General features: G+C 41.4%; 1 protein-coding gene across 3 annotated transcripts in view; it reads right to left on the bottom strand.

The window, feature by feature from the left end:
- Ppp2r5e (protein phosphatase 2, regulatory subunit B', epsilon isoform) overlaps positions 1–16,050 on the bottom strand; it is a 157,348-nt gene that overhangs the window by 30,151 nt on the left and 111,147 nt on the right. For all 3 annotated transcript variants that reach the window (XM_005399153.2, XM_005399154.2, XM_013521973.1), the window contains one exon: positions 13,412–13,504. In XM_005399153.2, the coding sequence (XP_005399210.1) occupies positions 13,412–13,504 (93 nt within the window). The remainder of the gene's footprint in view (positions 1–13,411; positions 13,505–16,050) is intronic.

Genomic DNA, 16,050 nt, shown 5'->3' with positions numbered 1-16,050 from the left:
CATTAATTATAGTGTTCTAGAAAGAGCTGAATTGCAACACTGAGCTACTCTTCTGCTGCTCTTGAGAACACACTTTTGATGTATGAGACAGAAGAAAAAATGTAACAGTGTATAGTCAAAAGGAAGCAGGATGAGTTCTGATTCCTAAAACACACACACACAGCAATACTGAATGACACAGCACCTATAAATGCTGAGGTAGACTGTGCCATCTATAATGTAACAGGCAACTTGAAGAAAAAGCTGGAGAGTTCCAATGTGATTAGAGAACCAAGACAGACCCGTCAACATTCTGACTTAAAAAAAAATCAGCTTTCCTGAACCTAAAAGCGATTCACTGCAGTGGGTTAGCCAAAGAACCCTTCTTTGAACTTCATAGTAAATCTATAGTGAAATAAGGAGGGGAGTAAGGGTCTTCCACTTAGACACTACGGACTGAACCTCTGTCCCTGTGAAACCACAAGAAATGGAAGGAAGCCACAGCACAGAAAGGATTGGGGAACAAATCAGATTTATCTGTAGATCTATCACAATGAGAAGTGGGCCGGGCATGGTGGCGCACGCCTGTAATCCCAGCACTTGAGAGGCTGAGGCAGGAGGACTGCCACAAGTTCAAGGTCACGCTGGTTTACATAGTGAGGTCAAGCCCTGCCTGAAATACATGGCGAGACCCTGTCTCAAAAAACTTTTAAAAAGAGAGAGAAAGAGAAGTGGCTGGCAAGAGGTAACTATCTTAGGTTTCCTCTTTCTCCATTCTAAATGTTTTTCTATTCTGCCAACAGGAAGAAAGCCAACAAGAAGCATGCATGCTCATACCAGACAATCTTAAGTCTTACAAGTTGAAGGCATCAGACATATTTGATGGCTAGAGTGTGAGAAGCAACTAAAAACAAGTTGCCTTGCTGAACATCTGTAGAAGTCAGAAGACCCCCTAGGTCCATGTCCCACACAGTGTACAAAAGATTTATGATCTAAGTCTACAGACAATGAGTCAGCAGGTACTAATCTTGGAGCTTTCATACATTGCTAAATGAAGCTCTTATCGAAAGACCAGCATCAAATAAAACCCTACATAACTGAAGTAAGGCCTTTTCGAGCACTTATCTCTACCCAGGCCCCCAATTTTGGGTAAGGCAGCAGATCAGAAGGTCTTTCTTCAGGGGAAGCCCATAGCCTGAAGACAAAAAAATCTATAGATATAGTAACATCTAAGCGCAGTAGTTACGGAAAGTCACCAGTTGCCAAATGTGACCCATGCCCGTATAAATACATATGCATGTGTACTTGGACTGCTTCTAAGTTGCTTTTTGGCAACTCTGAAGCCAAGAATCACATTCTGACATGAAAGACAGAGGCCGGAACAGAGGAAACAAGCACAATGCAAGGAGCAAGGAAACCTGCAACTCAGAAACCTGTCCTCAGAGACAGAACAAATGCATTGAATCGCTGAACCAAAGGCAGAAAGCTATTACAGATAAATATTCAGCAAATAAAGATTTTAGAAGTCTAAAATGTAATAGAGTCAATTTTCAGCAGAACTTGAACATCAAAGTGTGTAAATCCCGCCCCCCTTTGAAAATATAACCAAAGATGAAAATCAGACACAGAAAAAAGGAAGACAAGAAAACTACAGGATCAATCCAAAAGTTTTGATACAGGAACTGGAGGTAATCCAGAGAGACCTGGAGACCAAACAAACAGGAAATGAAGAAATGGAAATAAGGTGAAAAGAGTTCAATTCAATGCAATTTCCCAGGAAAAAAATTTGTACAAAATTTCAATATAAATATTTCCTATTCAATGTTGTGCACATAAATGAACAAAAATCCACATTAAGGTGCATCACTTAGCCATTTCTGGGGGCAAAAAAGAAAAAAAAAAAGAAATTTCTAGAGTTAGAAAAAATATCTCAAAAGCTTGCAGAGAAAACAGGTCACTAGAAAGGACAAGCATTCTGTTGGCAGAGGTCTTCTCAATACCAAGGCTGCAAGTTAGAAGTGAAGGACCAATGCTCCAAAGATCGCAGGGGAGATGGAGAAAATGATACATACATTTCTACCTAGCCAAAATGTCAATCAAGTATGTAGGAAGAATAAAGGTGTTTTCAGACAAGCCATCTCCGAGAATTTGTATCTCACTCATGTTTACTTAGGAGGTCTATCTATAGGATTTACTCCACCAAAATGAAAGAGAAGAAGTTAAGCAAGAAAGACAGGGCCCATCAGAGAGTAGCAAAGGGAAGTCTCAGGATGACCACTTGCACAGGCTGACATCACCAGTACCAATTAGAGCAGGACCAGAGCTCCAGAAAGGAGGCTTCCATGAAGAGGGAAAAAAACAAAAAAAGCAACCAAGAGATAAGCTGATGCGTGGGCCATATGGAGAGGAGCTCTATGACAATCTCAAAGAACTAGAGGATTAACTAGTGACCCAGATACAGTACAGCAAGCGAAGCGAAGTCATTCCAACATAACCAATAAACCTTAAGTTAAATTTTGTGAAGCAACTACACCGGATATGGAGGAGGAAAACAGTCAGATATATAATGATTTGTAATAGGAAACCAATACGTAGGTAAAACCCAAAATGAAAAACCAAGTAATAGCAATACTGTTTAGAATTACAGAAATAAGTACACAGAAACATCTGGAAGATGTGAACGTGGTTACTGCCCAGAATAGAACTCAGACTGAGGAAGAATGAGGCAGAAGATTGCAACTTTTCATTACAAACCATACTATTTGAATTTTAAAGTAGGTATTATCAAAACTTTTAAAAAGTCATTAAAAGACCTCAAGCAAGAACCCAGTTGTCCTCTATTACTTTAAACAAGTAACTGCCCTGCCCTGTCCCATGTTCAGCAAGATTTTAATAAACATCAGAAACCTTATGGGGTGGTGGTACAAGCCTATAACCCCAGTGCTCTAGAAGGCTGAGGCAGGAGGATCACAGATTTGAGCGTGGCCCACACAGCCTGGAGACTTAAGAGACCTTGTCTCAAAACAAAAAGGCTATGAAAAGGGGAGATGTCTGGGAATGTAGCTCAGTGTGAAAGCCCTGTGTTCAATCCCCAGTAAGGCAATTTAAAAAAGAAGAAAGAAGAAATTGGTCCTCTAAATATTTTCATCCAAATTGACACCAGCACTAAAATCTCCACATTTCTGACTTTGTTTGCAACATTATTCTACTCCCTGAAAACATCTCCTAAGACCTTCACCTCAGAAGGTCTTAGGAGAAAACAGCAGAAAACAGCCCAGAACCGAGAATAAAGAACCAGGATGGCAGCCTGACCTCAATCAATCATGACGTTGTAGGCCACTGAGTTAGGCAGAAATATTACAGGCAGTCAGATAGGGCTGGGCCCTCAAAGGAGCCAAGAAGGAAGACCAGACACCCTGCAACTATGGCAGAGACAGGCACTCCCTCTGTGGGCCAGACCTCAAGACAAAAGATTAAACAGATGCACCCCCAGAAAGAGCCACTAGCCCAACCCCTACAGGAAGAGCCCCTGTTCTGTATTCAAGCCCAACTGGTATGTGACTCGCTTCCCCATTGGATCCTGATTTAATCAATTTTACCTGAGCAATTATGCTTGTAATCTTATTGGCTGACCATAGTTTTGTCCCACCTCATTCCCACCTTGAGATTTCCCATTTTTTCCCCACCTTGGACCCACCTCACCTTGTGGTTTTGCTCTGTAAAAATCCTAGAAAGGACAGGTTCCTCGGCAACCCACTCAGGCCCCCTTCTGTCCCTCTCTGACAGATGCTTTCGTCCCCCAATAAATACATTCTGCTCTTAACCTCCGTTGTTCCTAAAATTCAGTCTTCAATTTTAGAGAGCAGGAACTCGTCCCAGACATCTTTCAGGTTGGGAGTTTCTTTCCCCTGTATCAACGACTATGCAACAAGAGCCCAGCGGGCAAGCACTGAGCAAACACAGTGCAGAAGGACAGCAAACGGCTGCATTTACACGTTTTAGCAATTCCGGCTTCCACAGCCCTACGGAGATTAAGTATAAGAACTGCGAAGGTGTAATATGAACAACTCCACCATGCCCCATTTTCCTCCTAATTTCAGGCATCCTTTCCAGAAACGAGAGATTTTTTTCCTCTTAAGCATTCTGATTCAAGAAAACCTTGTGATTTAAAATATTAAGATACATAATTTGGTCAGAAAGAGGACTGTTGTACCAAGTAACGATGGACTTGTGGGATGCAGGCAGGGTGAGCTACACCATTCATGGGTCCCAGTGAAACGTTAGCAGTGCTCCTTATCTGGAAAGATTTTCTAGACAGCAACAGCTGAGCATGAACCCAAGCCCGGGGGCCTTCCAGGAAGAGGCCCAGCGCAACTGCTTGGCTTATATTCCCCCTCGGAACTGGCTATGGACTCCAAGTCCTGGCGGCAAAGCCCTTTGCTAAAGTTTCTGGTTAAATGTGGGATGCGACAAGAAGAGGTGATTTACTGTTAATTGTAAGAGCTATCTGATAAAATTCTAAGTAGAAACACATTTTCTCGGGGCTGGGGATTTAGCTCAGTGGCAAAGCGCCTGCCTGGCAAGCGCAAGGTCGTGACTTCGGTTCCCGGTACCGGAAAACAAACAAACAAACAAACAAAAAAAAAAAAAACAGAAAGAAAGAAACACATTTTCTGAACTTTTATCTGCTATGGGCTTCGAGAGAGAAATGTAAACACGTTGACAAATTCAAGGAACTCGTTTGGAAAATACAATGGTTCTTTGTATTGGAGCTGAGGCCTCATGGGATTTATTTCAAAGTACAACTTCAAATTTGTCAACAGTTTGTTTCTATCATATCCAATTTGTCTTGAGTTTTTAAAAACACAATAACAAAAGGTCACTTTTAAGGACCGGGTGAGTGATTTGCATAATGTGCATGATAATTATAGCGTCTTTAACTACACATGTGAAGTATAAATTACTAAACCGCAATCTCCCGCAGTACGTATGTTTATGGGGATACTTGAATTGTGCGTCTCTTAGCAACCACTGACTGTTTTTCAGCTTGGCACAGGGTTGAAAGCAATCTTTGGAAATGTGCTGCTTACTCCAGTCACAGCAATCCATCCACCCAACGAAATAATTCAAGGTTTGGCAATTCACTTGTACCAAAGGAAGGGACAGGGGGATCATAAAGAAATTATTCCCCCAGCCCTCCTAAGACAGATGAAAATGATCTTTATTAAGAATACACAAAATTGCTCTATAAGCCTAGGCTAGTCTGTGGCAGCTACAGAAGGCAGTTTACCAAGACGCCGAGGTCTAAAGTCAGCATTAGCATAAACACAAGTGCACTGCCATCGAACAATCTTTAACAAATGTCTGACAGCTTTCTTGTGCAAAGACTTGGACGAGTACAAGAAAAATGCTAAAGGGTATGTAAATCCAGATTTAATAAAACTCACCATGAAATTCAAGTAGGCTAGTCATATGCTTCTTGAATAAAAACCAACAAAGCCCTTCAAATGAAAATACCCAAAACTCTTGAATTAAAAAACAACAAAAGAAGCTGTTTTGTCTGGCCTGCACGAGCTGGATTTAGCTTCTCTTGAAAACCTGAAGGCCAGCCACACCTGGCAGCCCACTCACCCCAGGCCACTGGCTGTGGACCAGCCGGCACGGGGCCTGCTACTCTCTTGCATCACACCGGGGACCCCATCAAGGGCCACTCCTCCGCCTCCTAAAGATGTGGGCCTGCCAGCCCTGGCTCTCAGAGTAAACATTTACTTCCAACACCGATGGGCAGAAACCGATTAGTGAGTTGAACTGCTAAGAATCCAGGAATACACGAGGCTACAGGTAACATCCAAGAGGCCACACAGCCAGGGAGCAGAGTCCAAAGTACCCTGGGGATTTTTAAAGTAAGATTAAGAGTTCAAATAACACCTGTAATCCCAGCACTGGGACACCTCAGGCAGGAAGACTGCTGCCGGTTCAAGGCCAGCCTGGGCTACAAAGTGAGTTCAAGGCCAGCCTGAACTGCACAGTGAGACCCTGTCTCAAAAAACCGAAAAGACAAAACGAAACATTTGTAACCTGTGAGGGAAGACACGATAGACAACCACTATGACTTTCTAGACTGAAGTTATTAATGAAAATATAGCCAAAGGTTCTCAAAATAAGAACTGATCCCTATAACAGTATTAGAGACAGACCAGCATGGTGTTTGAACCCTTACCCTGGATGAGAGAAAGTTTCTTCCAGGCCCATGGGCAGGATTTACTCATTACATCTGTACAACCTTGCAATGTAATTACTATCATTACTATGATTATGATTATTATTATGGGTATTTTGCATCTACTTTCCAGATGAGGAAACTGAGGCATAGGAGTAATGTAACCTGCTCAAGTTCACATAATAAGAAACAGTACAGCCTGAATTCAAACCAGTCTCACACTTAACCACCAATCTATACTGCTTCCTGACGGGGACGAAAACTGCAAGAGGAAAGTCTCTGGAGATAACACAGGAAGCTTTCCTTCCAGCTTCCTATGTTAAAGGACATACTCAAATGCTGACAGGAAGGAAATATAATGAATACTAGGATGAGAGAAGGAGCCCTCTAAAGACAGCCTTAGGAAGGCTACTGCACAAAATCAGCAGAGCTTTATGAAAAATGCAAAGCAATAAAGTGAGAATGCACTTGCAATTGAACCTTTTCACAATGCATTTATGACATTATACTCATTATGTTTAAATGCAAGTTAGATAGATAGACATGTGCTGTAATCAAAATATACGGTGAATGTCTAATTTTTTTTAATTGCTAAAGTCCCATTGCCATTAATCTCCCTCAAAACATTTCTCCTCACTTCCAGACAGTTATGTCATTGTTCTTGCCACTTGGTGAAGCAGTTCCGGAAGTCCTCTTTCCTGAGTGCATTTAATTGGGCTGACATGGCTGCCTCAATGTCCTAAATCGATTCAAAATATTTCTCTTTCACGGTTATTTTGACTTTGGAAAGGGTTAGAAATCACATGGCACAGATCCAGTAAATAAACCAGATACAGACACACAATAATGTTGACAGAAACTGCCCTAAACATCTGTTCAATGAACTGTTATCCACAAACACAGTGAACGTTTAAATTAAAAAATACAGACACACTGCCACTAATCTCCCTCAAAAGAGTCTCCCTTGCTAGCAACACATTTATCCCGTGCTTCCTGACAATGTGTTTTTAACTGTAACAAGTTTATTTTTAACTCAAACATTTGCCATATTTTTCGATCACCCCGTGTAAAACCGAAACTAAAGATCACCATATGTATGACACATGATGATGTAATCACACCCTTCCAGACAATTAGCAACAATTTGATAGATCTCCCTCCCCAGTTGGTAACGCATATTGCTATGCAAAAATTCATGTTTCCTAAACTCACAGCCCGGTGCACAGTGTGGCAGTAGGCACTGCGGAGGTGTGTGTGTCCCGGGGACCTGCCCTCAAGAATGGACTACAGCACGACACAGCGGCCGTGGGAATGGATCCACACTCTCCTGCCCTTCCGCCCCTGCCATGGGAGCACGGGAAGACCTGGCAAGACAGCCTCATTAGACGCCAGCGCTTGATCTTGGACTTCCCAGATTCTACAACTGTAGGAAATAAATGTTTGTTCTTTATAAAATACCCGCCCTCAGGCACAGGAGGCCCCTACCCTCGGCACAGTTCTGCATGCAGTCTCCCACAGTCAACCATGATCTGAAAATACTGAATTCCAAAAATAAACTATTCACAAACTGTAGGGGCTGGAGACGTAGCTCAGCGGCATAAGCACCTCTGCCTGGCAAAGGCAAGGTGCTGAGTTCGATTTCCAGCACCCAAAAAAAAAGAAAGAAAAAAAAGAAAAAACATACAATCCCTTTGTTCTTAGAATGGATTATCTAATATGAACAATTACCTTTGGGGCTGGGGGTTTAGCTCAGCAGCACAGCGCCTGCCTTGCAGGCGCAAGGTCGTGAGTTCGATTCCCAGTACCGAGGGGTAGGCGGGGGAAACCCCAAAAGAGAAAAAAAAAAAAAAAAAATCACAAATTGTAAACTGTGTATCTCTCAAAGTAGCATGCGGAAACCTTCCAACACCCTGCCTCATCCTATGCTGGCCGTGAGTCTCCCTGGGCCCAGCATATCCATGCTCTATGTGTGTTAAGCATCCACTAATCACCTAGCAGCCAGCTGAGTTACCAGGCCAACTGTCACTACAGCGCAGTGCGTGTATGCAGGGGCAACATGAGGGACATGGGATACGTCCTTCCGGGTAAGGGAGAACCGCATTCTGCTAGAGCAAAAAAAGACAAAAATGCAAACATCCCTCTTCCGTAAAATAACGCACAGGCTCAAAAACTACCGTGTTCCACAGCACGCATGTTACACTTCTAGATCATGGGAAGCCCTATCACATTTTTTTCTACTAACTGATGCATACTGTACTACATCAGTGATGGTGAACCTTCTAGAGCTCTCAATGATCCAAACAGCCCACTGGAGCAATGTGCCACAGGCTTGATAGACTCCATTTCCTTTATAACTACGTATTAAGAAAAGCCGCTTAAATTGTAGCAGACACATAAGCTGTAGTTGACCCCACTCATCACCCCGGTCCCCTTGGTTAGTTATCAGCCTACTCAAAGGATAGCAGAGTCATCCAATGGGAACAGAACAAACAGGACAAATTGGGAAGCAGACTAAAAAACTGAAGTGGTCATCTGGAATCTGGCTGTGCAACAGCTTCTGGGAAAGGTAAACTTTGTGGTACCTGTGTGACATTCTTGCAAGATTCCCAAAATGAGGTAACAGTTACTATGGAAATGTAAAAATGTACTTAAACCAAAGGTGAGACCCAGATCAGCTGACACCTTTCTGGCTCCTGGTTAGAGACTGTCCGTCAGCCGGCTCAATAAAGCTTTGCTTGCTCCTGCTCTTTCAGTCTCTTGTGAGTGCCATTCTCACTGAGCTCACTGGCAGTATCAGGTTCACCATCACTGTACTACATGAGTGTCCACAAGTTTATTCAACCAACTCCTACTGAGGAACAATTAAGTTGCTCCCAACTTTATAATAATTATTAACAATGATGCATTTAATAGCTCTGTCTGTTTATCCATTATTGTTGACATGGTTGATTCTCACTAAATTGCTGGCTCAAAACTTGGTATGAGCACTGTAAAACTTCCTCTTCAGAATAATTATACCAACTTTATCTATGTATGTTTGTGCCTATGTATGTACTTATTTATTGGTTCATTTTCTTAGGGGTTTTATGGCACACTCAGAAAGATGTTAACCCAAGTGTCTATTACGTTCCAGTCTGCCATTTGAACACCAGTTTTAATTAAGTACCTTTACGGTATGCTTTAACATCATTTTTTGGAGGGCTAAGGATCAAGGTATTTTATTATTCAATAGGTAAATTACTCTATCATTAGTCATTTTTCTCAAAAATTTGTTTCATGAACTCTGAAATTTCTGGGGACTGGGGATTTTAGCTCAGCGGCACAATGCCTGCCTGGCAAGTGCAAGGTCATGAATTTGATTCCTGGTACTGGGAAAAAAAAAAAAAAAAAAGAAGAACTCTGAAATTCCAAGTAAAAAACTATGAAATTTTAATCAGAATTGCTCTAAATACATCAATTAACCTGGAGATTACATGGATGTCTTTATGAGTTTTCCCATATAGGAATATGTTACATTTCTACCTTTACTTGAGCCACTTTGCAAGATTTTACTGAACGTTTTATATAGATTTATAAGCTTTATTTCAAGGCTAGGGATGTACTCAGTGGTACAGCACATGCTTAGCATGTATAAGGCCTTGGATTCAATCCTCACTGACCCTCAAAAAAAATGTTTCAAAAGATGAAGAATTTGAAATTAATACTGGAACCAAGAGAAATAAAATACCCTACCAAAGTGGGCAGACAGTAATATAAGGAAGATGTGTAAAGAGGAACTCATTTAATGAGCAACTACTATGCACCACATATGACAACAGCAGGTATTTTTAACAAGTCATCTCATTTCATCTCCCAACCAGCCTCCCTGTGACTTGGAACAGACACATCTCTTTTGCCATTTTATTACAGAAGACAGTGAATCTCAGAGTAATGAATAGTCACGTGCCTAAGGTCGTCGATATGCTTACAAAGGAAGGAAGGTAGGGATCCTTTATTTGCATGCACACAGCAACTGAACTAAACAGACCTAACAGCTGTCACTTTTAGGCTGTTACTTAACAGCATTTCATCCCATCATCCTCAAGTCATGAGCAAAGATGCTGCGACTTAGGACTCAAGTGTGCATACAACTGACGGCCACCCTGGAGGTGGAAGAGAGTGAGGGTTTACATGCAGTGTCTTCAACTCTGTAGCTCCATTCTCAGCTCCTAAAATACACTCACAGAAAACGGGGCGCAGAGCTTCCTAACTGTCCACCAGCTCATGGCAAGTAGCGCAAGTCTCATTTCTGTTTATATAAAACTACACTGACAGGAAGAGGAGAGTCAGCGGAAAAAATGTAAAGAATGCATCTAGTTGCTATAGAAAATAAGTTTAAATCATGTAAGTAGAAAAAAAAGTATGTCTCACTCAATAAAAGTAAGTTTTAAGGTGAAATCACTGAAACTCTTTTTGAGATCATTAAGAATCTACAGAGGGGGCTGGGAATTTAGCTCAGTGGCAAAAGCGCCTGCCTGGCAAGCTCAAGGCTGTGAGTTCGATTTCTGGCAGCAAAAAAAAACAAAAAAAAAAAAGGATCAAGAATCTACAGAAAATAAGAAACTTGCCCAAAGGAAAGGAATAAGTTAAATGTCCTCTTGATTTGTCAAAAGGAAAGTATGAGGGTTTCCATGACATAAGAGATCTAGGCTTGCACGCAAAATATTCTAGGATCAGATGACACCATGAATCCACGGGGTAAAGAAACAAGCAGAGGAAAGAGGCAGAGCGAGAAAGCCCTGGCGGGCGTGCAGAAGCAGAGAGGAGCGGCAGCTCAGGGACAGGGAAGACAGGGGAGGGTGGCAGGGCCAGACGGGGTCACAGTGAAACAGCAGCAGCACTAACTCCTCAGGCTTCAAAGGCCAGCCCGCTCCCAAGGGGACAACCCCGCACCAAGCCACAGGGAGTCAGTGGGAACACATGCCCGACACGTGGAAGGCGCTGGCCTCTACAGAATAGCCAGCAGACAAACGGGCAGGGAAAGGGAAGCCGGGGAGGGGAAGGCTAGGAAAATGAAGAAGGGAATGAACACAGAAACTCTATAAATGGGTGCCACTGTTCACGCTTGATTTATCTTTGGCAAAACTCGAGGACTGGTGAATAATCCTGGGTGTGCAGCACTCAGGGCAGGATCAAACACAGGGGCCCCTACAGTTCACCAATATATCACAGAGCAGATGACCGGATTCCTTTCTGTAACAAAACCACAGTTCCTAGATGTGGGGAACGCTGTGAACATGAAGTCCTGGCGTGTACACCGTCTCACCAAGTCCCTACGCTATGCTCTCCTCGTGAAGAAAACGAAGAACTACAGGAGAACAACCTAGCAGAGGAAATCTCCAACTGACTGACAGAAGTCAAAGACCACTGATGAATGAATCTGTTTTAAAGTAGAGAAATTCTAAGTCCCGGGCCCAGGCCTCTATCAGCCTTGGCTAGTTTTAGCAACTGCAATCAGTGGCCAATAGTTAAAGCACTGAAGCAGGTTGCAGAGATCATTGAGATGCAACACAAAGTGCGTAACATACACAAGAGAAAAAGATGTCAAATCCTGTGTGTAGATTTAAAAAAAAAAAAAAAAAGCAGCATAATAAAATAAAAACATGGGAAAATGTGGCTTTATGAGATACATAAAAGGTCAATCAGAAGTCAGTTCAGGGCTGGGGATATAGCTCAGTGGCATAAGTGCTTGCCTGGCAAGCCTGAGATCAGGAGTTCGATTCCTGGTACCAAAAAAAAGAAGGCAGTCCAGGCCACACCTTAACATGAATTGGTAAGAATTGCTGAGACTCTTCCTGCGATTCCTGTGATTTGCAGGAAGCCTAACCAAGCTGTGCTTGGCCTGACCAGGCTCGGGGCGCTGTTCAGACGTCCATGTCACACTTGCAGACAGACAGACATCCCGAAGATGTAGAAGGCTTCAAGCTGACACATGGAAAAGGGTGGGCGGAACGAAGGACTTGGTCTTGGAGCAGAACCTCCTGTGCTAAGGTGAGAACCCAGACCAGCGCAGTCCTGGGTCCTCCAGGTGTGGCACACAGCTGGAGGGTGCCCCTGTGGGCTGGGAGAGGGGTACGCAGGTGCCCTCCAGCACCGTCATCTCGCCGGGACCCCGGCAGGACTCCAAGCAGCTCTCCAGCTCTGCACTAGCATCTGAACGTGGGTCTCATGCCGCTCGGCCACCTGGCTCGGCCCCCAGCTCTTTGCACCCAGCCTGCCTGGGTGCTCGCTTGGGTTCAACCCTATTACACAGCGATGTTTCCAAAGTCAAAACACTCTGAAGATCAGCTGTGACTCATCCTAGCAATCTCAAATGCTAAATTTCTTCATTTAATTAGGGAAGGGAATGAGGTCAGTATGTTATCAGCTTTTGTCCTGGTAAAGAAAGGAGATCAATCTTCTGCCAATGCAATGTTTTTAATTTGAAGTTCTGCTTAGCGGTTCATAAGGAGATAAGATATTTATTGTTTTCCACATGCGGGATCCCACAAGTCACTCAGAAAGGGGCTCCAACGTCTACAACCAACTTGGCTTGCGTCCATTTTTAGAGATGAATGTGAGCAAGAGAGAAAACGCAGCACCGCAGCAGGGACCCAAGGACAGTACCAGGAAAAGAGAGTGTCGTCTATGGTCATAAAATAAGAAGTCAGGAAAAATGTGTTCCTGGAGAAGTTCTAAAAACAGGTTAGAGTTAATGCCTTCAGGAACATTTTAAACTACTAAACTGAGTACTCTTCACCAGTACTCTTACTTAGATCATTTATTAAAGGTTACCTATGCTCTGTAGTCTGAGCTCGCCCACCCAGTTTTAACAGATCACAAGTTCTGTAAGACTCTTTATGCAAACATAAGTTTCTAACCTATATAAAGAGTCACACAAACCAGAGTTATATAAATGAAATTCCTTTATAATTAACTTTAAGAAAGAAAACTACCGGGATTTAGGCATTAGCATTGTTGGCTGTTTCAAATGTAATTAATTTCCATCACAAATAAATTAAAGAGGCATCTATTACATTTAACGGCAGTAACAAAAACTAACTTATGTACGCAGTTGTTTACAAGGTGACGTAACTATCATTCTGAGTGTTTTTAAACAAACACCCAAAAGACAATGCGATAAATAAAGTGTTAACAAATTTGTAATAAAAATAAGCACAAGAATTTGCTTACCTGCAATACAAATTTCTGGTCTATGTACTTTTTGGCAATGCTGGGTTGGAATTCTTGGCTTTCCAAAAATCGTATGAAAAATTCATATACAAGCTGCAACAAACAGATTAGAGTTAATTTCAAATTATAACTCACTAAGAATAACATTAAAAACCATGACATATATTACACTAAAACCCACAGGGCTTAGGAAACTAAGTTTTAATATCTATCAATGAGTCATACCAGCTTTTTGTTGTGGCTTACAGCTGCTATTCTTTTTTAACTTTCAAAAATAAAATTAAGAAATATGGTCAAAGAAAAAAAAAGAAATATGGTCAAAGAAAGGAAATAAAAATCCCTCACAATCTCACCATTAGAGAAAACCACTGTTAATATTTTAATATATACCCTTCTTCTATAATATATCAATATACTATAAATTACATAGTCTGACAAACTATCTTTGCCATCTAAACAATATATGTGAACAACTTAAATCAATATTGAGCAATCATTCTTAGTAGCTGTAAACAGTTCATTACACAGAATTTATAATGAATATTTCCATCATTTATAACTAACTTAACCAATCTCCTTTAACTGTTTGCGCAATTATTTTCCTATAAAGTTATGTCACAATGTGTGTGACAGGACATACAACAATGTGTATTTTTTTCAATTATTTCACTAGTATATATTTCTAAATGTGGAATTGCTAGATCAAAACACCCAAACATGCTGGGGATTTAGCTCAGCGGCAAAAGCGCCAGCCTGGCAAGCGCAAGGTCGTGAGTTCGGTTCCTGGTACCAGAGAAAAACCAAAAAAAAAAAAAACACCCAAACATTCAGAATTTTTGATACTCATTGACAAACCTGCTTTGAAGAAGTATATGACAATTTACACTCCTCCAAGAAATATACGTTGGTATAAGTGAGAATGAAAAATAAGAGTTTTCTCAGTATTTTAATCTGCAAAGAGTCAACTTCAAATACCACTCTAATAAACGTGGGGGATCACTCTTTCTCTCTGCATAATAAATCTGTGTCAAAAGCTACATTAGATCCTGTTATACTCTACAACAGTATTATTCAAACTGGTACTTTTAAAAGACAGTGGACCGGAAGACTAGCTCTATCTCTTGCTGCATATTAATATATTAATATCTCTGAAATACTGTTTCAATTTTAAAATAGGGAAGATAATCCCTAAACTAAATGTGATATTACAGATAACACCGTTCACACGGTGACTATGTAGTACGTACAATCAGTGTTATATTGCCTCAAACAGCATTTGCAAACATGTTAGTCTCTCTCACTCACACTTAAAAGAGACCATGCCAAAGGCCCCACATATGCATACTGTGCATTTATGTATTACATATATAATTGTACCACATATATTAGAACAAAACTGAGACATTTAAAAATGTATATGATAGCGGTACAGTATTCCATTTTAAAACAAAATGTATTACATGCTAACATAAGTGGCATAGTTTTGTGAAAAATAACTTGCAAAAAAAGTTACTGACAAGAGAAGCACTGTTTTCCATTTTAGTGAATCTCTTTAATGGCTGGATTAATGGAAGACAGAGTTTCATCTGCTTCTGTACTCAATCTGCTGTGATACACTACTTTGGCTGAAGTATCCAAAGAAAATCAAGGCTCTATAGGTCTGGTAGTTGGAAAAAGCGAAGTGTTTTAATGGTCTTTTCACACAGCTGTGGGTATTCTTTGATACTACACTAAAACTCAACACACTGTCATTTCTAAGATTAGCTGCAACAGATTCTGAAACAGTACCAATGAAGTCTTCACTTTTTTATAGTAAAACCCAACTGTCTGCCTTGCATTAATGTATCATTACCCATGAGCATTTCTTAACATCACTCACTTGCCACCTGGAAAATAATGGCTCACTGAGTTACAGATTCAGGCTTTCTAAGATTGTAATTCTAGCCATGTGAGGTGGCACATGCCTGTAATCCTGGCACTCAGGAGGCTGAGGCAGGAGGATTGCTGCAAATTTGAGGCCAGCCTGGGCTACGTAGTGAATTCAAGGGCAGCCTAAACTATACAGCGAGACCCTGTCTCAAAAAAACAAAAAAGGGCCAGGGCTATAGCTCAGTGGTATAAGTACCTGCCTGGCAAGTGCAAGGTCCTGAATTTGATAACTGGTACCAAATACAAAACAAAACAAAAAAAAATGAATAAATGAAAAGTAAAACTTAAATAAATAAATAAAATTCCAATTCTAAATTTTGCTTTGAAGGCTGTAATTCTATTAGTGGTAATACATACTATCAATTGGCTTCCTTGTTTGTTTAGAGAGGAAATATCTACCAAATACCTAAGTCTTAATAACCATGGTTGGTGGGTTAGTTCTGTTCAGTAAAAATGATGTAAAAAACAACAACAAAAACACCAGCCAGCCCGACACAACCGTCTCTCTACAGTGACTACCCGCCTCGGGGCACACTCCATGTGAACCGCGCACACTACCCTTCTTGTCGCACAGGGTGGTTTTTCAGATGTGTGCTCCAGGGTCAAATTCTAATGAAATTAATGACTTTTGCTGCTTTTTCAGGAACCCGCAACTGAAACTGGCCTTTGAAATCACAAATGCACTGCAGCGCGGGACACGAGGACTACCT

Source organism: Chinchilla lanigera, unplaced genomic scaffold (assembly GCF_000276665.1).
Source record: "Chinchilla lanigera isolate Chin_1 unplaced genomic scaffold, ChiLan1.0 scaffold00065, whole genome shotgun sequence".
In the NCBI taxonomy this organism is placed as follows: Eukaryota; Metazoa; Chordata; class Mammalia; order Rodentia; family Chinchillidae; genus Chinchilla; species Chinchilla lanigera.
This window is presented reverse-complemented; position numbering and strand designations above follow the sequence as displayed.